This window comes from Pocillopora verrucosa, chromosome 6, assembly GCF_036669915.1.
Source record: "Pocillopora verrucosa isolate sample1 chromosome 6, ASM3666991v2, whole genome shotgun sequence".
Taxonomy (NCBI): domain Eukaryota; kingdom Metazoa; phylum Cnidaria; class Anthozoa; order Scleractinia; family Pocilloporidae; genus Pocillopora; species Pocillopora verrucosa.
In genome coordinates this window covers 13,844,160-13,870,027 of record NC_089317.1, presented here as the reverse complement: position 1 = coordinate 13,870,027, position 25,868 = coordinate 13,844,160, and the positions used below count along the sequence as shown (strand labels likewise).

General features: G+C 38.2%; 1 protein-coding gene across 1 annotated transcript in view; it reads right to left on the bottom strand.

Moving 5' to 3' along the window:
- Positions 1 to 25,251, bottom strand: part of LOC131782792 (fibroblast growth factor receptor 3-like) — a 29,235-nt gene extending 3,984 nt beyond the window's left edge. Inside the window, exons 1-11 of the mRNA XM_066168920.1 lie at positions 24,957 to 25,251; positions 21,075 to 21,422; positions 18,181 to 18,435; positions 11,380 to 11,652; positions 8,809 to 9,057; positions 4,971 to 5,237; positions 3,836 to 4,129; positions 2,450 to 2,761; positions 494 to 604; positions 361 to 379; positions 197 to 227 (exon numbers count right to left, since the gene is read on the bottom strand). Of these exons, the coding sequence (XP_066025017.1) occupies positions 197 to 227; positions 361 to 379; positions 494 to 604; positions 2,450 to 2,761; positions 3,836 to 4,129; positions 4,971 to 5,237; positions 8,809 to 9,057; positions 11,380 to 11,652; positions 18,181 to 18,435; positions 21,075 to 21,422; positions 24,957 to 25,251 (2,454 nt within the window). The remainder of the gene's footprint in view (positions 1 to 196; positions 228 to 360; positions 380 to 493; positions 605 to 2,449; positions 2,762 to 3,835; positions 4,130 to 4,970; positions 5,238 to 8,808; positions 9,058 to 11,379; positions 11,653 to 18,180; positions 18,436 to 21,074; positions 21,423 to 24,956) is intronic.
- Positions 25,252 to 25,868: the final 617 nt, after the last annotated feature.

Here is a 25,868-nt window from a genome sequence, read left to right as displayed (position 1 = left end):
CCTTATTTAGTCTAACTTCCTTCCCTGTATCATTGTATCTTCCACTTATGCAACATGCTTTTGTTTCGTAGAACTACACCTTTTTCCCTTCTTATTTGCTGCAAGGGTTTATTTTCTCGTAAAAAGTAGAGATGAAGTGAGATTACATAGTTTCTGGCCACGCTAACATAACCACAATGTCTTAACTGTTACTTACGTCGTAAACACCTCTTTCATCTTCATTAGTCCTACAATTGAGGAAGCATACGAATATTTAAAAAAAGCTGACAATTTCATGAGCTTCAAGTGGAGTTTTGTGTCAAGATGAAACCATGTCTGGCACATTAAAGCGACAGAATCCAAGTGGCAGCAAATTCTTACCTCTGTTTCCCTACAGCGCCTGAAAAAGGATGAAAGGAAAAGAAGACAAATGATGTGGATGTGGGTCAAAATTTTGGTTAAAAATTAATCTTTCAGCCAAACCTTCTAACACAGATTATGATTTTTTACCTACCTTTCTTATGTAGCCAGATTATGTAGATAATTAGAAGAAGGATTGTGAAGGCAAGAACCCCAATTATGGCTAACAAGACGTTGTTAGATGGGCAGTTACATTCCTCAGGACCTAAAATGATTCATTTTGCAAAGCTTTATCAAGTAACATTCAAACAACAATTACACTGATCCTGGTCGATAAACTGCTCTCATTACATAGCTTAGGCTCATGACCGAAAAACTAAGTCTCATTGGTTAGGTACGAAGGAAAAGTAAGGTGCCACTCTTTCTATTATAATTTCTAAAAGTAAGATTTGTTTAATTGACTAAAAACAACAACAACGACAAAAACAAAAACCTGGAAATATATCACACACAGGAATGAGTTGTTTAATTAAATAGATACGGAATACAATTAGAAAAAGTCCGTTTTCGGAAGAAAACGTGTAAACATTTAACAATTTACCATGGTTTGATGCTACTCTTGTGTACATAGCTGCCAAGCCTTTGATTTGGAGTGAGGCTGAGGTTGACCATGTTGTGATGGAGACTAGGATCTAGTTTGCATGATTAAAAAAGTCATTTGCATTTGAAAAGCAGCAAGGTCTGTATCATAACAAGGTCACCTTCAGACTCACTCCTGTTCAAAGGCTTAGCAACCAAGCACGCAACTGTAAAATGGACTGAAAGTAACTGACAAGTTACGATTCGTAGACCCAACGTTTCAACACTCCTGTCTAGTGCCTTCATCAAGGGTGATCTAATTGTTGCATCAAGAGGTCCTTTTACATGCTCACTAATTAACTGCCCTTTTTTCTAACGAGGTGTAAATATGCGTCAGGTAGTGAGCCATCATCACGATTTAAGGAGCATGGGCAGAGTTAATATGCCAGGCTTCCAAACAAAGGTGCTGGTGGTAACATAGATTAGAGGTGTTAATTTTACAATTATCCTTCTCAATTGTATGGTTAGTTAGGCATGTGTGCTCCGACAAAGCTAAATTTTCTTTTTTACAAAAGAAAGCCGCTTTTTGATGCTCTTTCAAATGTGTACCAAACTGACGTTTGGTCTGTCCTATATACTGGTGATCGCAGTCATTGCATAGAATAGAATAAAAAGCGTCTCAGTTAGTTGCTCATTTGTGATAGGATCCTTAGGTTTGACAATAAAATATGCCCCAAATCTGAAAAGGTTTTTGAGCAATATAAACGTTGTGGCTATTCAAAATTCTCTTGATAGGTTCCGAAACACCGTGAATGTAAGGAATAACAGCAAAACCAGTCGCTGGTTCCTTCTCATCAGGAGTATTACTTGTTGTAACTTCATTCCTTAAATCTTTAAACCAGAGTAGTATCAAATCATGCCTGATAATGCACCTGGTTGCTTGGTGAACTTCAATGTGTTTAACAATTTCTTTGTAAAATTTACCTTTTGCTGTACTTTCCGAGCCATCCGTGGGGATAAAAACTCTATTTTAGAGCTGAATTAAAGTAACTGACAGTGGTTAACAAATAGTTGAGCTCCTCTCTAGTGAAGAAAGTAGTGCTGATACAGTGATCAATGCTACAATCCTGAGTCCAGCCCCCCTATTTACGCCTGGTGGATGACTCTGTCTCTTTGCAATGCATTTGCATGTCAAGGGTCAATTCCTTGTCATTATAAACAAATCCCGAATAGGAATGTAATTTCTGAATTTGATATTATTCACACAGTCATCAGCTATAAGTGTAATTACCGCCGTTTAACTATTATTAATTAATTAACCTGTTAACTGAAATGTGGTAACAAAATAAACTGCAAAACAACTTCTCGTACATCAGCCAATGGTAAAATTTTTCTCATTGATTCAGGTTTTTGCAAGTGAAGAATTCACCCTTAAAAAACCTCGATGTTGATGACACGGAGAGTGCTTGAAAACTAAGTAAAGAAAATAATTAACCGACGAAAGGGGAAAGTAAGATTCATTTGAACATACTTCCCTCTGCCTTGACTTGCTGCATATTTGCTTCCTCTTGTTTTAGGCTTTCACCAAGCTCATTAGTTGCAGTAATGGCAAACTGATACACCTTTCCTCTCTCCAACGCTATTTTCAATTCTCTCACAGAGACATCTCTGATTTTCCGTATTTCTGTCCACTGTCCCACTTTCCCATCAGTTATCACTCTTAGGTACACTGTATACATGGTGATAACTTTTCCATTACTTTTCGGCTCCTTCCACTTTAGGGTAATTTTATTGTCTGTTGTTTCACTTGGCAGTTCGTCTACCTCAACCACATCTGGGGCTCCTAGATTGATGTCAACAACACAAATACTGTGAAATTTGTAATAATTATCCAACTTATTGTCACAAATCTGATCACAACCATTATCAGTAATTAAATCGCCTCACTGTCAGAGGAGATGATTGGTTTAGGAAAATATATGACATTTTTTAAAAATGTTTCGACAGTTCTTCTGCTGTCAGAAGTTATAATGTATACAAAGTACAAAGTTGAATTTAAAGTGTATAACAAACTCCTGATTGGACAAGACAAACAATGGAAACAGAACAATGTATGCGATTACAAAGAAAGTTTTAAATCAACATGATAAAGTTGATGATTAAGTTTAGCTTGCCCTCACTGAATGCGAATAGCCTCTTTGATTTTAAGTTGGAGAGTTGTGGAAGCGTGATCTAAGATGCTAAAACACTCATCAGAACATAGAGTGCGACATTGTCGGGAATTTTGTAAATGTCTGAAAACGTGAGAGTTCTCATCACTGACCAAGTGCTCACGCACACGTGTGGATAAATGCCGAGAGGATTCGCCGACATAGCAGGCATTACAGCCTGTACATAAAAACTTGTAAACTATACACGTACGGGGGATGGGGCCCACGAGGGATAAGGTCTCTCACACCAAACATATTAACCTTTTTCAAAAGATGAAAAAAACCAACTTAGTATGTACGTTATTACAATAACGCTTAAAAAGTGGCGAACCCTTTTTTGCGTGACAACAGAAAAAGGGCCAATGTAAGGTAATTTGAAATAAAAGGTCGGCGTAGTGTCAGAAGCGGAATCCGTTAAGTTGGTTTTCTCATCTCACCTACTTTCACCTGTGGTTTATTAATTATTCTGCTTCTTAAAACGTAGGTACCTCTCAAACAACCATTAGAGAGGGTAAGGAAACTGCCACTAAGAAGTGGACAAACATTTAAAATCAAAAATCTTATAATAAAGTTATGGATAATCGCATGGGAGGATGTCGTCAATCTGCGGCGAGCAGCTAACATTGTTAAAACTGGCACAAATCTAAGTTGGCAAAAAAGTGATTGGTGTAAAGTGCTCAGTCACGAAATCATTTGCGATTCCTTACCTTCAAATAGGGTGCTAATTTTCCTTATAGTAGGATCTCCCTCGAATACAAAATTTCTGGAAGACAGTTTCACTGTGTAGTTGGTATCTTTCTCCAAACCACGAAACGAATAAGTTGTCGTCCCAGGGTCGGTGATATTATTATTTTCTATCTCAGTTTCACCCTTTTGTAAGATCAGTCGGTATCCTGTAATCGGACTTCCTCCATCATCAGCTGGTGCAGTCCATCGTATTGTAATCAAAGTTGCTTGAATGACTGATTCTGATGATTTGATGAATGCTTTGCCTGGTTTCTCTTCATAGTGCCATAAAAAAGGGATCATTTTGAGCAAAAAAAGGAAGAAGAAATTTTTTTTGGTGATTACCTCATAGTGAGTTTTGTCACAATACTTAGGATGAATACAAGTCCTTGCATTATCACAGTTTAATGAATATACATGAAGCTACTGGATAAATTTGCCAAGAGCCTGATAAAAAAAGGAAAAATTAAGAGTCCATGGTTGAAGAAGTTATGGATACTCGCATGGGGGGATGTCGTCTATCTGCGGTGAGCAGATAACATTGTTAACATTGTTAAAACTGACACAAGTCTTAGTTGAAACGTGTTTAATGCTACCCAAGGGTAAGATGTCGACAGTTTTCTGCAAACTTGTTTGAACAAATATGGGTGCATCGTCCACTAAAAGATCACGCAAAATACATAAGGTATAATTCCACTATTACGCCGCTACACCTCATTAGCGTAACGAAAGCGAAAAATAGGTGAAGGTCTAACGCCTCTAAAGAGGGGAAAAATGCGAACGGAATGCTCAGATAAGGCCGTAGGATGTATGTCGAAAACTAAGCGGCCAAAATTATAAAATGAAAGAATAGTAGGATGACAAATCCCTTATTCGATGGTTTAACATACCCTTATATTTTTCCACACACCTCTGGGCCTTGCAAAATATCCACACACATTATATGTTAAACTATCGGATAAAATGTACATAGGGAATGAGCTACTCTGTCGAGTACTTTGTAAGAAAATGTGGCTTTTACTTCTACTGCACCTGAAACAGTGATAATGAGTAAACCCAAAATAAAATGCTGTCTAGTTTTTTTCTAATCAAAATACACTGATCTTTTTTACTTACTTATGTGATTTATCTCTATTAATTTCTCATCAGATGGAATAAGTCCATTGGCAGCAATGCACTTGTAATGACCAAAATCTTGATCACCCCTGAGTGGCACTTGTACTTTGTTTTCTCTGGCTCTGACTCTGTTTATTTCACTTCCTTCAGGTTTGTACCATGAGAGTGTTGGTGTAGGAACACCATCAGAAAGACACTTCAAAGTCACTGTCTGGCCAATCCAAGACTTCTTAGATGACGTGGTGACGTTTTGAATTGTGGGCGGATCTAAGAATAAATAAAAATGCAATGAGTAATTGAATAAATAATTGGTCATACTTCATATCGATCAGATCATTGACAAGCCTTATCATTCCACTATTGTTTCATTAACAGTAAAATATACCACATATATTAGAACAAGACAAAAATACGTAGCAGAATATTGGCCGCACTGAACTTTCCAAAGTTTAACTTTTTTGTTTTGTTTTCTTAAATCTGACTTTTAAAGAAGCGAACTTTAGAGGAGGAAAGACCACAAAGCGACCCCTTCATTAAGGGTTTAGTTCAAGTTGTTTCCGTCTCTCGCGTACACCTTAGGCGATCGATACGTTGCACAGATAAGGCTGTAGGATGTAATTCCTATACTACAATTAAAATACTAAAACCTGAAAATAATAATGGAATAAAAAATTCGTTATTCGATGGTTTAACATAAAATACGGGCGGAAATTTGCTCATTGCCCATATTTTTTTCTCGCCTCATCAGGGCGAGGAAAAATTACTTTGCAACTAGCTAGTGTAAGGTGTATTCATTTTTTTCTCAGAGGACACAGTGACGAATCCTGCAATCTAATGAGTACTTAGCGCAGTTCGGTTTTTCCTATCTCTTCCCACTGGCACGGTAACACTTCCGTGAGTCGCAGAGTCATACGTACCTTCGTTGCCATTCTTCACAAATAAATCTGGTTTTGCCGGCTGTGCATTGTTTTTTAAGGAAAAACGGGTCAATCCTCTCTTTTCTCTCTCTTTCCCAAATCGCTTTAAACGCCAGCAAAATATTGGTTTAGAAATAGATTTTTGGTAGAAAAATTGTTATTAAATGGGTTGACTCGCGGCTTAAATAAACCGTTTGTAACTAATTTCAGTCCTTCACAAAAAGTAACACAGAAATTTAAAACGTGAGGTATTTGTTTAAAATTGAACTTGTCAATGGGACTTTCACGGATTCAATAGTAGTAGCAGTAACAGTAACCAATCAAGCCGGAAAATTTGATCGTACGACCAATTAGTACTGATTATTAAAAATAAAAAATAAAAAAAAAATGATTATAGGTATTTTGCAATTCTAATCAATATACTTGCAAGCAACAATACTCATAGTTTAAGCTATGTCTACCGGAAGAAATAATTTTAATTTGTTTGTGGTAACCGGATTTCAGTGAAAATAGGTAGGAAAAGGAGAGAAGTGGTAATAGGTGCGCGCGAGTCGGAAAAACGTAAAAAAACGAAAAGTGACATGAAAAAATGGGCACGAAAACAGCCAGAGGAACGCAAAAGAGGGCATGAAAAAGCTCATGTAAAAGAGCAAATATCTAGTGCAGAGCCACGCGAGTAAGGAAGACAAAATGCTCTAGAAAACAGAGTGAACAAAGTCAACAACAAAGAGAACGCGAACAATAATGGAGCCGAGAAAGCAGAGGAGGTAAGTTGAGTCTTATTTGAGTTTCCTCCCGCGCTAAGGCCTAGAAAAAGGCTAAAACTTTTTAATCAATCGCCGTTTGGTACTGGCTCCACTTTGAGTAATTCATTTCTATTTGATGAAGGAAAAATAATCCATTTGCAGTTATGTCAAATTATTTGGCATTCGTGATTTAAAAACCTACGCGCATGTTCATCGTCTAAACAAAGTTAAGTTAAAGTTAGTCAACTGAAGAGCAGATGATGGAAGCTTGCTTACACCGTTCGTTATTATTTGAAAACTATCTAGGCAAAAATGCTTGTCCAGATTTCACGAAAAAGTAATTCGTAATTTAATTTCTTTTGCCTTTACACCACCAATAAGGTACACATTCCAAGCGAAATAATTTGGAGAATAAAGACAGTCTGAAATGAACCAGAAGCATATTACTTATATGTTTATGCTTCTGAATACAGCTATGATAGTAATTATATATGCAATTGTTTCCCCATGTAAACTGAGTGCAATAGACGCCCGTATAAGAAATTTTACCCAACAACATTACATCCTTCAAGTTATGTATGCATTATCTAAATTCTCTCAAGCAATTTGTTTGTTGTGAAAAAATGAGCGAAGTTTTCAACTCTGCTACGGATACGCCTTCGGTTAGTCTTTCCAAGTTCTTTTGTTAAACCAGTTTCGTTGTTTTTTCTTTTCTTACCCGCTGTTTAATTGATAGGTGTTATGATACTTGTAAAAATTATGTTTCAAAGTTTGTTTGGAAGCCTCATAAATCCCGTTCATCATTACGAAAATAAAAATGTTTCAGTGAAGCCTTTCTCTCTAATTTGCATTACCTCTGTTTTAACTACCATTAAACTGCTAAAATATTTTTCAGTTTAAGGGAGATCTTGCTGTAGTTACATAATTCGGGTTCTTTTGGCATCTTGTTCACTTTAAGAAAAATAAAAATGTTATTCACTAGCTTAGCTCGGTCCGAATTGGGAAAAACCGTGTCTGGTGTCTCTATTTTGAGTACTGCCCTGGCCGACGGTGGTACTAAAGACTTCCCAACGGGACCTCCCAGCTGGTGAAAAACATATATTTACTATCCAACTGCGCTTAGTAGAGTACAAATAATGCACAAATCGAGTTTAAAAATCTCGCCATTGTTAGAAAGCTTTTTGTTTGTACAGTAATGAAACCTGTTCAACTGGTCGATTATGCGTCTTATGCTTCTCTATCTGCTAACCTTTCCTGCCTGATAAGAAATGTGCATAAAATAAAACAGTTACATAATAAATTACTGACTAGATGTTTTGGTGTGTAGAATCGATGAGTATTTCTACTTGACCTCCCCTTCACGCTTGTCAAAACATGCACAACGCGTAAAACTACAGACCAAGATGTCTAACAAGATAATTATATATATGTATGTATATATTTGATTGGATTTGCAAAAACATGCTTGCAACATGTATGTTACAAGATTGTCACTCGGTTTATCCCCTGCTAAAGCTCAGCTAGTGGATGAACACTCTGTGTCTGGAGGGCGGTTGAAAGTCCAAATCAGCAGGAAGGGGTGCGAAAAACCTGATGACTAGGTTTTCAATGTACACCTTCAAGCTAGCCTTGCTGAAGAAAATTTAGGGGGCTTAACCCCAGCAAGCAGCTCAGCCACCACCCTATTCTAGGGTGAGATGCAAATATCTTTGTATGGAAAGCTCAGGGGGGGAATTTTCTTTTTGAGTTGAGTTCTTATTAGGCTGGATTGGTTTCGTCTTTGCCCATTAATTCAGAGGCAGAGGCCTTGCTTTTTAGCATCCCTCTTAGAAGACCAGATCATTTTGGCTGAGGGTGGGGTGAGGTTGGGGAAATTTTCAATTTGAAAGGGTTTTTTCTTGGATCTTTACTCTGAGTTTGTTGTCTTTTTGGGTATGTTTTGGTAAATTTATACATGTTTATATAAATACACTCGTTTTCTAAAATGTTGCAGTTTGAAAGTATACACTATTTTTCTTTCTTATCAAAATTACATTAATTCAAGGAAAGAAAGGGGACTTTGAAAACTAAATACAGAGTGACCATTTAATATGGTGCTGTTAAATATAGGTTGGAATGTGTCATGGATTCAGCAGCAGTAGCAGCTTTTTATGGAATGCCGAAAAAGAGACTTACATTGCACGGTGACATAAGCTCTTACTGTCTTTTCCTGTCTCACTCCATTGCTTGCGATGCAAATATATTCTCCAGCATCATTCGTGTTAATACTGGAGATTTTCAGCTGTTTGGTGCCACAAAAATGAATCCCAGATTTTTCCCATCGTATCTTAGGTTCAGGAAAACCCGTCGCATCACAATTCAAAAACAGAGGGGTAGAAGTATTAACTGTTATATTCTGTGGCACTTCTGTAAACTGGACAGGAACTGAGCAAAAGAGAGGAACAACAAAATTTTCACTCCACAGCATTAGAGTGCGATTTGGTTCAAAACCATCCACTTCATACGCTATAGAAATAAGATTATAAAATATAGCATATACATCAGAACAATATCCAAAAAAGGAAACAAACTATCTTTATGTGAGCTAATCAGAATTTGCATCAGTTTTGAAATACTGTAATGAAATCCATAAGTTTACAGTTTTTAGCGGACACAGGATAATTGCTTTGGAATGATGTTTTATTTATTTTTTTCTTTTTTTACCAAAAAAATGTAATCAGAGCAAGGGTTAATCTCAAACTTGTAGCTATATTCCAGGTATTCTGCTACCCAATTAAATGTACAACTTTGTTGAGGCTCCCAAAAAGCTACAGAAACTTACAGGCTTCTTGTGTCTGAAAACAATCAAGGGTAACCATGGGGTGTCATTTCAACCAAATCATTGCTTTGTTTCTATTATGCCCTTGTGAATCAGTGTTAGGTTTGTTTCCTTATTATTAGGCACAAGTTCATCATGATTAGGCATTGATTTTTATCGTTAGGCACCTGTTCATCATTGCTAGGCACAAGTTCATCATTAAAATATATTAAAGTTCACACGGCAAGCAGGTGGACAATCAGACATGGTTTGGTGCTACTCTGGTTTACAGATTTAATAAATGTAACCGAGGAAGTTACAATTCATAGACCCAACGTTTCGACACTCCTGTCTAGTGCCTTCATTAGGGGTGATCTAAACACTGCAACAAGAGGTCCTTTTATATGATCACAAATTAGCTGCCTTTTTTTCTGACGAGGTGTAAATAGGTGTCAGGAAGTAAGCCGCCATCATCACGACTTAAAGGAGTGTGGGCGGAGTTAATATGCTAAGCTTCCAAAAAAAGGCGCTAGTGGTAACGCCGATTAGTGGTGATAATTTTTAGAAGTATCCTACCCAATTGTATGGTTCGTTAGGCATGTGTGCTCCGATAAATCTGAATTTTCTTTTTTGCAAAAGAAAACCGCTTTCTGATGCTCTTTCAAACGTGTACCAAACTGGCGTTTGTTCTGTGCGATGTATTCGTCGTCACAGTCAGTGCGAGGAATAGCATAAATGGCGTCGGTTCGTTGTTCTTTCGTGACAGGATCCTTAGGCGAAAATAAGCCCCAAAGTCTGAAAAGGTTTTTGAGCAACTTTAACGTTGTGGCTATCTTTATGGCTGTCTTTTTGCCTCAAAACCACGCAATTTGCATACAACGGCACCTACTATCAACAAGTTTTTGTTACAGCGATGGGTTCGCTCGTCTCTGCTGTCATTGCCAACATGATAATGGAAGATGCGGAACAAAGGGCCTTGGCCACTTCACTCGTAAAACCCTTTTTCTGGAAACGATATGGCGTGAAAAGGATAGACATTTGCCCTTTCTTGATTTAAATGTGTCCAGAGGGGTTCAGGGTAATTTAGAGACAAGTGTCTACCGTAAACCTTCCCACACCGACAAATACCTCGCTTTCGATTCTCACCACCCTATTTGCCATAAAAAGTCTGTGGCCAAAACTTTACTCAGGAGGGCTGACTGTCTACCATCTTCACTCGATTCGAAGGCTGAGGAGAGGGAATATGTTTCTAATGTCCTAAAGGCAAATGGCTATACAAAAGCCTTTCTCCGTAACTGCCAAAAACCGGTTAAAACTAGCAGCACTCCTAATGAAAGGGAACCAGCGACTGGTTTTGCTGTTATTCCTTACATTCAGGGTGTTACGGAACCCATCAAGAGAATTTTGAACAGCCACAACGTTAAAGTTGCTCAAAAACCTTTTCAGACTTTGGGGCATATTTTCGCCAAACCTCAGGATCCTGTCAAGAAAGAACAACGAACCGAACGGATCACTCTTGTTGCAGCGTTTAGATCACCCCTGTTGAAGGCACTAGACAGGAGTGTCGAAACATTGGGTCTATGAATTGTAACTTCTTCGATTACATTCATTAAATCTGTAAACCAGAGTAGCATCAAGTTCATCATTATTAGGCACCTGTCCAACGTTATTAGGCACAAGTCCATTATTCTTGAGCACCAGTTCATTATCATCAGACACAACTTTTGCTATTAGGCACCCATTTATTATTAGGCACTGGTTAAAATTTTCAAGACAAGCATCCTTCACCAGCATTTTTCCAAGTACCTTGGAAAGGAGCATTGTGTGGCAAGCTGAGTAATGCTTGCGTGGAAAACGCCTCTTCAGCTGGAGAGCGACGTAAAGTTGTGTGTAATGCCAAACAATATCTGCCATGGTACTCAAAAATGCTCAAAGCTGTTTCTACCCACCATTTATGTTAAGTCTCATAGTTGCTCCTGCTCCATATCCAGCATCATTGTGTGGGACACATTGGTAGTCGCCATAGTGCTGAGATCGATTGACGTTGGTCAGGGTATACTCACTGTTACTGTTCCCACTCAGGATGCCGCCATTGAAATAGAACTTGTAAATTGATACTTGAGGCACAGCAGCCATAACTTTGCACTTGAATGTAACTGTGTCTCCTTCAGTGACGGTATTTTGTGAAGCATTGGTAGTGAGGCTTGCACCTTCTGGTTTGTCTAAAAATGTAAATCAAATCAAAATCTTAATCTCTGTTTATTTCATGGGTCATACATTCCCCTTAGTTCTAAAAGTATAGAGGGTGCATAATAGTGTAACAAGGAAGGGTTGATCTTGTATGTGGGTTAATCTAGTATCAATCCGCGGACAGTTTGGGCCATAACCATTTCTGGATATCGGTTTCGAGTTTTGTGATTGGGTGAGATCAAAACCAAAACAAAGCAAATTTGGCCAAGAGGTACTGGAAGCAAGAAGAACCTGACCTCTTTTTTTTGTGGCGGCCCTGTTGTAATGCGGTGGTAAGCCGAAACAAAATTCGCTGATAAAGACTGGACGTAAGATACCACTAAAGTATTCATTTATTTCAAATATTCAAAATGCATGTCCTCGACATTCTTGCATTCTGGAAGAGTACAGCGGATTCTTTCCAGCACAAATTCTTTGTAACGCTGTAGTCTTTCCACTAAGAGCGTCGCAGGAATAAAAGCTCCTCCGCCAGCCTGTTTGTATCTGGAAAACTTCTGGGTAGAGCTTGGTCTCGATGTTTCTGTCGGTTCTCCGTTGATTTCCCTATTTCGGGTTACAAGAAAACCAATTAAGGTTGAACCAAATAGCGCGCACTGATAACAACAAGGACAAGAGAGGTGTGAGATCGCGGAATCGGAATAATTTCATTTCTCTCCAGTATGAATCGAGGAAACACAATATCTTGCTTCTCTCCGATTTTTAAATAGGCATGTATCAATTTCAGTCCATCACGCCTTTACAAAAAAGTGACAGTAAAGATTTTGCCACATCGGAGCGAACCATGCAGCGGTATGTTTAGGAAGTGCTGAACCCTGCCGATCTGCTGTCCTTTGACATCTTCTAAAGTGTTGTCTTTCTCTGCGATTTGCTGAAAATCCGGACTTCTCGTAGAGCCTCTGGAATGCGTTGCATTTCTCTTAGAAGAAGACAAGCCAGTGCATGCAGTCATACGTGTTGTCGTCTTCACTTTGAAGAACATGCGGTGTTCCACGTCGAACTTTGATCTTGAAATTATGGGTGGGTGTCTCCAAAACGAAGACCGAAGACCGAAGACCGAAGACCGAAGACCGAAGACCGAAGACCGAAGACCGAAGACCGAAGACCGAAGACCGAAGACCGAAGACCGAAGACCGAAGACCGAAGACCGAAGACCGAAGACCGAAGACCGAAGACCGAAGACCGAAGACCGAAGACCGAAGACCGAAGACCGAAGACCGAAGACCGAAGACCGAAGACCGAAGACCGAAGACCGAAGACCGAAGACCGAAGACCGAAGACCGAAGACTTGGAAATCAATTAAATGAAATGTGCCGAAACGCATTTTTCGACGCCGAAACAATGAAATCGATTAGATCTTCGTTTTGTAGTTTTACCCGCCTCAAACTACAAAACGAAGACTTTCGCCAAAACGCTTTATCTGACGCTTAAACATTGAAATCGGTGGGGCCTTCGTTCTGCAGTTTTACCCGCCTCAAACTACAAAACGAAGACCCTCGCTGAAACGTTTTATTTGACGCTAAAACATTAAAATCAGTCAAATCTATTAACCCCCCTCCCCCACCCACCCCGTTTGGAGACATGAGATTAGTCCATCTCATTCCCTTTTACAAAGTCCACTTGATGCGGCCCAGTTGATATGTTTTGAAACAAATATACATTCAAATACATAATAATGTTGGCTGCTCCATATTAAATATTTCGTTCCATTACTTTCACCACAGTTGTTTGAGTTTGCACAAAACCATTTTAAGGCGGAAACGGTGTTTTAGGATTTGAAATAAGCGCCCCCTCTTTATTAAGGCCTGAAATTGGAGCTTTTACGGTAATTCATCTTTAAAGCGTTATTGACTGGTAGTAGTGATATACAACCATAATGTCGCACTTGGCAGCTGTCATTTAACAGTTTTATTTACCAACAGCAACGGAATAAAAAGTTAACCATTGCAATGTGCCAGTTCTGTATTTGGAAGAGCCTATCTAAATATTGCTTTCGAATTCAGACATTAATTTTCAGAGTTGTAACAACCTTGAGTGACAGAGTTTATTGTTTAACAATTCCTGTCGCAGCAACGAATACAATGTAGCGGTAAACATAAACGTGTGCCAGGATAACTTTGATGTACCTTTATGGAATAGAACAGGTTTGTAGAACGTACTGTGATATTATCTTGGTCAGTTTATTTTCCGTTGTACACTAATTCTGAGTGTACATTTTGACAGACAATACTTTCACCGATTTGTTGCTTGATATGTGAAAATCCATTAGTTGCATCCACTTATGCTCGCGACCAAGCCATATAAAACGTTTATGCTCAAGGTTAAGTTGGAAGCTAATGAAATAACTCAAATTTCACAAGTGTATGTCATCTTACGGTTACCGCCCCGGGCGGGCCGGCCAGCAAGAACATTTACTACTGAGCTCAGTATAATAGCAAGAAAAACCGGAAAACTAAAAACAAGGAACAACTCTTACGTTTAACTTTCGTGATAACAAGTTTAACCTAAGAGGAATTCACTGCATGGGGTTGCTACATGTAGTGACAGTTAAACAAAACTCAAATAGCGATAGTTAATTCTACAACTAAACATGCAAGCAGTCATGTCCCCATAATTCAATTTAACTATCAATACGAAGTAAAACTACAAAACGAAGACCCCACCGATTTCAATTTTTTTAGCGTCGAGTAAAGCGTTTTTGGCGAGGGTCTTCGTTTAGTAGTTTGAGGCGGGTAAAACTACAAAACGAAGACCCCACCGATTTCAATGTTCTAGCGTCAAATAATGCGTTTTAGCGGGGGTCTTCGTTTTGTAGTTTGAGGCAGGCAAAACTACAAAACGAAGAACACATCTATTTTATTGTTTTAGCATCAAATAAAGCGTTTTAGCGAGGGTCCTCGTTTTGTAATTTAGGGGGGTAAAACTACAAAACGAAGACCTAATCGATTTCATTGTTTTGGCGTTTCAGCACATTTCATTTAATTGACTTCCAAGTCTTCCAAGTCTCCGGTCTCCGGTCTCCGGTCTCCGGTCTCCGGTCTCCGGTCTCCGGTCTCCGGTCTCCGGTCTCCGGTCTCCGGTCTCCGGTCTCCGGTCTCCGGTCTTCGTTTTGGTGACACCGCAAATTCGGTCCTATAGCTTTTAGTCAGCAATAATATATCCTTTACACTTACTCTTTGATTTGAACACTATGTATAGAAATTTTGTATAGGTCCATCGCTGCAAAATGTGAAAGTACGTGTGGTGTTTTTAAACGATTGTCGCAATTACAGTCATTTCCCTCGTGGTTGTAGACGAAAATTTCACTCTCATCAGTTCGATCAATTAAACGTTGTAGGCCTTTTGTTAATCGAACCACGCTTGAGTCCGTTTTCAATGTCTTAGTTCAACCGTACTTTAATTACTGCAGCGAGGTCTGGGGGCATTGTAACAAGGGTCTTTCGAATAAGCTCCAAAAGTTGCAAAACCGGGCTGCCCGTATTCTGACCTTCTCCAGTTATGACACAAGCGCTGATCCTCTTTTTGTGCAACTTAACTGGAGACGGTTAGATACTCAGCGACAAATACAAGTGGCCACCATGGTCTATAAATCTATACATGGTCTTGCGCCCGACTATCTTGGTTCTCTTTTCACTAAATATGATCCTCCATATAATCTAAGGAACTCTGAAAACAAACTAGCTGTTCCATTGCCTCGCACCAATTTCCTAAAAAATAGCTTTAGCTATAACGGTGCGGTTATATGGAATAGCTTGTCCCCTGAATTGCGGCAAGCAAAATCACTTCAATCCTTCCGAAATGGTTGTCGCAATTTCTTCCTCTGAATCGACAAAACACACACGGCATCTATGTAAAGCAGAATTTCCTTATTTTTTTTTCTATTTTACTTTTAAATTTTAGATCATGTTTATATAGATTAAAATAGATTGTAACTGTAATAATAGATTGTAATAATATTATTATTTTATCTGATAGATTTACCGTGTCTAAATAAAAATAAAGTTCAAAGTTCAAGTTCAAGTTCAAGATCGTGTAGTTAAACCATAACCTTTGTTTCCGGAATGCTTTCAATAGAGACACTTCGGCAAGGCTTTCCACCAATGTGATTTCTTTATTTTCATCTTCATGCCGCTCTTATCGCAAATTTCTCGGATACAATACTTGAAGATGTGAGACCCCAGTGAACAAATACCTCTTTGTTTAATGTTTGCCCGAAGGAGAACTTACTCGCTGAATAACCACGTTTATCTGTAAGATCCGTGATTTCCTGGAATTATTTTTTAGTGTGCATTTGCGAACTCTATATAGAAATCGCTTGCACCCCGAGCAGATTGAGGATGGATGAATCTCTCTGCTGTCAAGATCGACATTGATTCGAAATTTCATCCAGAGCTCCGATTTAAAAGATTCTTTGTTTGCAGCACTGACCCCGGTCCGCGGCAGATTTGTGCCACAAAGACGACAAAGTGTCTCGAGATATTGAATGTGTTCATCCATGCTATTGGCCTGATCTGAAATTCACAATGTAGACTTATATTATGAAGGTCCGATAAATAATTGTCCTTTTACTTTAAATTGCCCGGCCACAACGTCTGGTGAAACTTTATGGTTTACAAGATACTCAGTGGATCAGAACAAAGGAATATGCTTAGTAGTTTGCACACTAACAGACTTTCCACATCCGTGCACTCAAGCAAAAACCTCGTGCACTCGAGTGTAATTTTGACAAATTGGAAGCCAATTATTCTAGTTTCTTAAAAGATGTTTTCTGGGAATTAAAAAAAATGTTGCATACCTGAAAACCTCAACCAAAGAGAGGTTATTCCTCGATCGAACCATTCGCCACAAGCACCTCCACCCGACTTTTCATCTGAATTTTTCTGCCTCGTCATCGCGACCGCTATCAATTATTTGCTTGTTGTGTGTAATTGCTTGTCTTCTGTAATTTTGCATGGTTTCATAGGATATGGCTAGGGATTAAAGTCACTAGGGCTCGAATAAAGTGATGAGTGAGTTTCCTCGAGGTCCCACTACATCCATATTGGTGACGTCATCAAGTATCCGGAAATGGTTATGACCAGGACTGGTGGAGTGCCTTGTTCACAAAATATATTGCTTTTGTTATCGAAAATTGCAGCAAGTCATCCACCAGAAAAGCACACAGAAAAACAGTAGAATTACTGTAGCAATAAAATCACACCAACTATGTCGTTACAAGGAAAGCTATTTTAAATCCTCTGTTAATTAAAATGAGCAATTTGTAAAGGCCAACTAGTTCCACATGCATAAAGTGATGTATCTGATCAGCTATTTTCAGGAAGATGAGTGCGTTTATTGTCAAATTAACACACGTTTTGTAGGAAATTTGTGCCCACGAAACGAGTAAAGAGAGTAGCTTTGATGAGGAACTGTAAACTAGTTGACATATGAGGTATCCATGTTTTAAAGGTTAGCTTTCCGTCAATTAACTTTGGAGATAGGTCACTTTAAAGCTCAATAGACCAAAATAAGTTATAACCTAGTAGCAACACGTATAGTTTCATTGTGAAAGGTAGAGTAAATACGAGATTTGGAAAGATGTCAAAGGTATGATTTCATTTTAAGGCAAGAGAAAGGATTTAGGCTAGGTCATATGCTCGGTCATGTGACATGATTTGCAGATGTTGAGCATGGCTGGCCTTCTACCATTAAGAGCGAAAGATATAATCGGAAGTTTCTTTTCATAAAAAACAAATGAAATGGTCGGAAAAGGTGGTTACCTGAGTGAACCTCTTTTTCATCTCAAATCATACATGAAATTAGGTGGAAATGATATTTATCTCATTGCTTTAAGCTAAATAAGCAAACAATTGGCTGAAACTGCCGATTGTACGACCTTTTCATAGATAATAGCAGAATACCGAGGGATATTTCATGAATTTAAGTCACAGAGGACCTATAGATATTCTTATAACAGCTCTAAACGGCCATTTTGACTCCTTAGAGACAAATATGTGTACAAATCTTAGGCATGCAGTTTTAGTTTCATCCCATTTTCGCATCTATCAGCTAATCTCAGCCATCAGTAAAAAACATGCACTTTTTCAGCTGACAGTTAGAATTTTGGCCAATTCTCAGCATTCCATTAAGCTCAACCAAAAGTCTTCACACAGAATCAGAATATGTGCTAGCCTTGTGCACTTGTCAAACGGAGTGAATTTGGGTTGTCAAAATGACTCGGAAATGGCTTTTAGCCGTTCTTTGAGTTACATCTAAACACAGTCTTACTGGTGCAATGGGTTGCTAAAACAATTTTTACGTCCTCCGAAGCAAAATAATGTAAGCAATGATTCCACCTAAATTCCATTGTCCCAACCAAAACTTGGGACTAACGCATACTAAACCAAAAAGGATTTGAGGTGATATTCTGTTTCCTTACACTTTTGAACAGATTCGTCAGTTTTGTGTGGAGCTGTAGATAGAGTAAATTCAGAAATAGAAAATTAAGGTTAAAATATACTTACAGTAAACTACAATTTTTGTGTCAATGGAAGTGACTTCCACTGAGTTATTGGCTCGACATGTATATTGTCCCGCATCTTTTCTGTTTATATTATCAAACTTTAAGGACGCAGCTTTCTTCCCTGAACTTTCCAGTGCTCCATTTCTAATCCATGCTACATCCGGCGGTGGTTTCCCAGAAGCTGTACAGGCTACGGTGACAGGGGATCCTTCAATGAAATATCTTCCTCCTAGAGAGAGGTATATTAGTGGTGCCTCTGAAAGGTAAAAAAAAGATTATAACGTTCCTCACATGGCGTAGCAAATCTCACTTAGAATGAGTCTTAAGATTTACCCTATTTCCAAAAAAACAAGAGCATCCAGAAATTTACCTTCATTCAGTACAAGTTAACCTGTTGATTCAAGCTATTGGAAAACTTGCTCGCGAGCTAAATTGTAAAGCAGAGCCCCAGCCTCGGGAATCAAGAGCTAATTCAGGAAGTCACTCATTGGGCTAAGGACCCTGGCCTCTGAGCTACTCCCCTTTTTTTTCAATTTTTTGTTGCTGCACAAACAAATAGGAACGGAGCCAATCAAGCCACACCTAACTTAGACCTTGGTCCGACAAAGGATCTACTGAAGACATCCTAAACCCAGAGAACTGAAATTTTGACGAAAGAGAAACTATGGATTCTTCCAGATAAAAAGAATATACTAGGGCATGCTGAATGCTGCTTGCCCCTTACTTGATGTTTAAAGAGGACCTTATTCATCTCCTTGTACTGATCATTCTTTTATCAAACATTAAATAATTTTTCATCATGATTCTTCTGCAAAAGGAGTTTGCAGAAGGGAGAGTTTCGAACTTTTCTTCTGCATTTTGAAGAATCATACCCACAAATAAAACGTTCTTAAACCCAACGTCAAAATGCAAAGGAAACAAATTACTTCCTGTCATTAAGAATGGACTGTATGGAGACCACTGTTGACAATTTATGCTGAAACTAATATTAAACCTTTTGCTCCATCGATCATGTTACCCCCCTAAAGAGGAGAGTTAAATTACAATACAATTGTGGATAAGTGTTCCCAAAACTTATGATGAGATGATTCGAGCTGATCCTTAAAACTAAAGTGAAATCAGTCAGGGCCATCCCAATATGAGTCAAACAAAGGCACTTGTTAGCAAATTAATTAACAAACAAACAAACAACTAAATTTTTCTACAACATGGTTCAGTCTTTTCAGTTTTGGTGAAAACGCAAAACAGGCAGTACCCAGATGGTTGGGTGAGAAATATTTGAGAACAAAAGGGTGGCTTAAATTCAGGCTAAGCAGTTCCTAGTAATAACCGACACAAGATTTGAGCTTGCATTGGCAAGGAAACTATCTTCCAGACCATCAAGAGATCGTGATGTTGATTAAGAAACTACAAGAGATGAATGGAAAGAGGTTGTAGTGGCGACACCAAAATATTCTTTGATTCATCTTTGTACTAGAGGTAATACTAATTTTTTAGGGGCCGTTTCCTTTTTCCATTTGTTTTTAAGTTTTGAAATTATATGTTAAGCAAAACTTTGCAGATATATCAATACATGTAAATGATATATGTCAGGGAGTGGATTTAACCAGATGTCACAAAGCTGTACAGTGACAAGGAAAGAGAAAAGATTATGTAATGGCTGGTAAGCACAAAAATTTTTATTCACGAGTCATAGAAGATCAAAACAGTAAACAGTGAGTTTGAATTCATCTCCACAAGTAAATGAAATCGTTCAAGAAAATAATGAAGTAAATTGTACACGAGTATTGAGATATCACTAATGTTTTCAACTTTGAATCACAGTCAAATGGCCAAGAAGTTACATACTTAATATCACACTCGTTTTCATGTACTTAACGTTGTTAGGACATCCAAGATACTGAATTCGAAAATAGAAGGTAGAATACTCAGAGGAAATATTAAAAAGTCTTTTAAAAAAACATTTCGCTTCCGTTTTATACGTGAAAAGGTTTTGAAAAGTTTGGGTTGCGTAAGCTCACAAAATGTTTCATACTCTAAATTGAAATTAAAAACTTTTAGTCTCCTGGAGCTCTTTGTGGAATTCAGCCAGTTTCTCAGTTAGAGCTGTTGAACTGACCTCCATGAATAACAGTATCTGCTAAGAACAGCATTCCTAACTTGCCACGTTTATCATCATTGAATTTTGTTCTGTTTGCATGCTCAGCGTCTTTCAAAGAGCTTAAAGAGCTCGGATTATAGACTTTGTTGGTTTACTGCAACCATAACTTGAGAAAGTTTCTCTCCATGCGCAAATTTTCCAAGTCTCAAATCCTGCCTCAGTTTCAGAAATTACTTGAGGAAGTCACCATTCTGTTGACTAAACTTACATCGGTAAACTTTGAAGATCATAATCCTCAGAGAGCAGCAAATGGCATTATGCCGACTTTCATTCCCTTTGGCAAGTCCCTTTAAAAGACTTGAAAAGCAATGCCATTTTTTCACAACATATTAATTTGACATACTGATGCTGATTGCTCATTCCATATTTTCCTTCATTGATTTAGCAAAATCGTACAACCAGTCGGATTGTTTCTACTTTTGACGAAACACTTTTAAGTGACAGCTTTGCTTAGAGAAAATCTCAGTATTCATATTAATAATAACTATCTATAAATAACAGAGCAACCTAGTGGTGAATAAAGCAATAACTCTTTGATTTCTTTCTGATAAAAAACAGCAAAGGAAATGGTAGAATATATTTTCTCCTTTTAGGAGTGTGGTGTTGTATGCCAATTTTGCGCAAATTGATGCTTCTGTTTACTTTCTCCAGATCTAAAAAATATGAGAGACATGAGTTTTAAAAATGCATTTGATTTATGTTTGATTATTCATGGTTATGTCTGTTATACGTACCTGCCACAATAAGCTGAGCTGTACTTTGTACCAAGTACAAAAAGCTTCCAATCAATTCACATTTAAATTTGGTATTGTCTCCAGGGTTGATGTTCTTGACAACCAGGGTAGCTCTTCCTTCAATTTTAACTCTTCCTTTGTAAGATGGAGGAATTGCAAGATGCTCTTGGACACCATGACTGCCATCAACCATCATTCTGACAAATGTACCATCTACCAGCACACTATAAATAATGTTCTGAATGTTATTATGTGGATCAACATAGTCCCACACCAGCTTGGCATCACTTCCATTATTGAAGTAGCTTGGATTAGAAGGTTCCTGGATGAAAAGCACATCCACACCCCCTAAAATAGACAACCATAAGCATTATATTCTCAGCCCTTTAGTTACATATGTGAGGATAATATTTAGGAGGAAGGGCTTAAATAGAGTCCACCACAGAGGCACTTTAGTGTAAACAATAACAACAATAAGTGTAAATATGCACTACATTGGTTTTCACTGATAGCAATCAGCTCAAAATATGCTTTCTTTTGCGAAGAAATAAGGTTCAGCATCAGTAATTTGTAACTATTTGTGCCTTTTGAAAATCATTTTTGAAAAACTCCACTTTCTTTCATTTCCAAAATGTGTAAAGTGGTGAAATTCCAAAATTTAGAAGTAGTATACCTGAAGAATTTTTTTGAAGAACTTGTTGAGGTGGGAAATGGAAAGTCGAAATGTCCACACATACCTACGTTAAACCATTGAAAGAGGGATTTATTATTCCACTCATTTCATTTTCTAGTCTTTCGGTTTCTAATTTTTTTGAAAAGTTGTATGGTCTTATCTGAGTATCCTACCCATAAAATAAGATGTACATGAAAGAAGAAAACAACAGAAACGAAACTATTTAAGTGTTCCTGATGACCAGAACAAATTCCTGTGGGCTCTAAAGTTCTCTGCTAAAAAATGCATGCCTAAAAATTTGAAAAAAAATCAAAGATCACACGCATCACTTCTGTCCTTATTCTTGCCCTGCTCCACAGTGTATAATCAAGGCATATTTAGCGTGTTCCATTGCTCTTACAAGAGAAAATTACATGCTGATGAATAAGAATTAAAAATATTTGCCGAAGATGAAGTGAATATCATTCATCGATCTTTCCTTCGCCTTCAGCGAATAATTGTTTCAGTATCATCGCTAAGGTGCTTTCGAATTCTGTTATAAATTCTGTGAATAAAATGGTGAATAAAACAAATAGATTCTATGTTGCTGTGGCTCTGTACCGTTATAAATCACAGAGGAGGTTAAAACATGTTAATTACACCAGTGACACACTTAACTGCGCCTAGCTTGTTCGAGGCATTCAATAGGTAAAACATAGCACGATAGTAAACAGTGCTGTAGTCCCTCACTTTTTCACTCCTCTGCTACTGTCGCGTCATTTGCTATTTTACTCCATTTTTATAACTGACAACTGATCAAGTAGACAAATCATACATTTCGGTACGAGAGAGAATAATGCTCAATTATCCATCCAATATTATGTAGTATCTTTACATGATTGTTACCTGGCGAAAAAGTCACAGTCAACTTAGCTGGCAGCAATTGTGACGGTCACTAGTCATATAATTTCTCTGGGTAACTAAATATTTAGGAGTGCGTAGTTTTCACTCTTTCGTTTTGTTATTAGGAATTTTCCGGTAAGATTTAGCAAGCTTATTATATCACTTAGGAATGCCTTTACAGTTGAACGTGTACTTGAAGCATCCATGTAGTTTTAAGGCGCCCTTGTACGTGGTTTCACAACGCCCTCGAATGTCGATAGGAGAAACTTCGGTTGTAGTTTATTTGAGTTGTGCTGACGTAGTGAACTGTTCGCTTGAGAGAAGGCTAGAGAGCTAGAAAACTGCTCCTGGTAAGGTAGGATTGTTTATGCTGTTTGCTACATTATGTACATGTGTAATGAACATTCGAAGAAGACTTCGATTACGTAATCGCTTTGTTATGATTTAGAGTAGGAAAAACGTCCTGTCTTGTTTCTTTGTCGAGTTTACGCCCCAATTTTCCTTGCGTATTATTGCTCACAGTTTCAATTACCCACTTGACTAGCATTTCTAATAAACCAGTTACAATTGTCCACGTGAATTATACCCTTGTAGCGGTACGCCCCTTAAGTATCGAGTTTTGTTTTACATAAGACTGTTCCAGTTACGTAACGTCACATCTTCTCTAAGCCCTTAAAGACAGGATCAGACGTAAGTTCCAGCTTATTGTATTTAGTTTCCTTTTCTTTTCGATTTCGCTTTTTTTGCAATTAGCCTCAGCCCACTTTTAATCTTATACATTGCAGTTTCCCCTTTTTTAGTTTTCACTGCATGTGTATGATAGTCAGACGATAGCATTAAATGTTTTTGAAGCAACTTGTGTTGTCTATTCTTACACTGTGGTTGACACTCCCCGAACTCCAGTGCACAACACCCCGTGTCCGCTGCATTGGGTACGCGACAACACGTGCTTGACCTAGTTAATTACCGAATCGCTTTTAGTCGGTTACCTTGTTGTCTAGCGTATAAACCTCGCAAATTCGTTAGGTTATTATTTTGTTTCACTGTTAACAATGACTTCATTGTATTTTGTTTTTATCCCGTTTTTGCGTTTCCTTTTCCGGAGCTAGGAATCAGGCAAATTCGTTCTCTTGTTCACTGGCATTTGGTTTTATTTTCATCTGTTATTAAAATTGAAGACGCGTTTGTTCCAAAACGTGTCCGCTTCAATCGTTGTTTGCAAAATAATCGTACAGTTTTCATCATTTCAATCACTTTATTGCAAAACAACCTCTGTTCAATATATAACTCTTGTTGTTGGGCTATATTTTCTAGTTTTGCTCTCACGTTTCGTTCGTAATGTTTCGCTCTAGCTATGGTTTGAATTTCATAATTTGCCACTTAGGTTGCAATTATTTGTTCGCCAATTATAGTTTTTCCGTTCCATTTAATTTTCTTAGATTCGCTCTAACCTTGCACACTTGTATGTAGAATCCTCTTGTTGTTTAGTCGTAGTCGTCACACGCGGTTTTACTGTAGCATTTTTATCGTTTTCAGCCGTACACGTTATCGTTCACTCGAATCGCTTGTGCAACGCGTCGAGTAATTTTTTTTTTTATTTCAGTCGTGTGACCATACGTCACATCCAGTTTATCGTTATCTTCAGCACAATTTTTCGTTTTGTCATTTCAAACAGGTTTTAGTCTTTTACGTCCTCGTATTTTCAAGAACCTTTTCTGTGCAATTTGCCTGTTGTGTTGCTGTTGGTTTGCATTTACAATAAATTGCTTGGGAAATCTTTGAATCCTCCTCGTTCCTACTCGCCCGACCGCCGCATCTTGCTATATAATTATCCTTGGAGAGGTTATTATTTGAACCAATAATGAGTGATGGATGGCAAGGGAGAGAGTTTATGCACAGATGGCAACTCTTTCCCAGGTTTGCATAGCCATCATGTTTGTAGTGGAAAGCCACCTGACAAAGTAGTAGCTTTTCTCATGGCTAAGAAGACGACCCACACTAATCAAGAAAATAGTGCACTTCTCAGTTTCAGTTTTGATCTTAAATTCTGATCGTATGGTATTGTTACACTCGAAACATAAAATCCTTTGATTTCTATCGCATCATAGTTATTCAGACTTCATTTATCACGTGATTGAAATTCCACATCATATCGAAATTTTTAAATACAAAAACTGTTGAAAGCCATCTTACAGTTCGGAAATCATTCGGTCGAACATCACTTTCAAAAATGAAGGGTCGCCGTTTCCGGTGTCTAAGCTTAAAATAGCACTTGGTAAAAAACACTGTAAAATTCCTTTGAACGGGAGAATACATTTCCGACTTACCTGACCCGTGGAACTTTACCAGCAGAAGAAAGAGGAAAGAAATTTCATAAGCACGGAAAGGCACCATCGTATCAGACCTTTGCTGATGCTTCAGTGAAGAAGGTTGTGCCAAAATCTTGCGGAAGTCACTTTGAAGGGATAGAGGAGAAGGCCCTTCTTCGTTTTGAGACTGGGACCAAGTGTCACGATCATCCTCGTAAAATTGTCGGCCCCAGTCGGCAAAATTGCCTAAACAACATGGTGGATGGTGCGATTTATGAAGGAAAACTCGATTAATGCTTAAAACTGGTGACATTTGTATGACTTGTAAAAAATCTTCCTCGCGGAGAAATGTTCCAATGTAAACAAATGTAAACTATGCGTGAAACTTGCAATGTGTCGAATGAGAGAGATACCGATGGCGTCGATATCGATCACGCGCGCGTATGAAGCTAAATGAAAGTCACTCAAATGAAAAATTACTTGTAATGGACAGTTTTTAACTCCTCTTTCTTGTTTTTTAACCGTGGATGGATTTTTTTCAAAGGGCTACTTAATATAATTAAGATAGGGTTCCGCTGATCTATCCCCTGTGACGATGCACAAGAGTACCCATAGTCCTGGGGCCGGAAACGGAAGTCAAGCGGATCACAAGTGAAATAATAACGCAATCCAGACTCGCAAACTCAGTCAGTACATAGCAAGAAGTGCAGGAAAATCGAAACAAATAAATTTTTTAGAGAGTAATTTTCCTCAAGATTACCACTATCTTGGTATCAGCTTCTTCATGAACATTGGAACCATGTTATCTAAAAACAACTCAGACTTTTACTTTTGTGCCCGGTGTAAAATCAGCCGAGAAGCTACTGCACGAGCACGAAGTGGAAACAGCAACTAACTTTGTTACGTATTACAGCTACGGTGTTGGGAAAG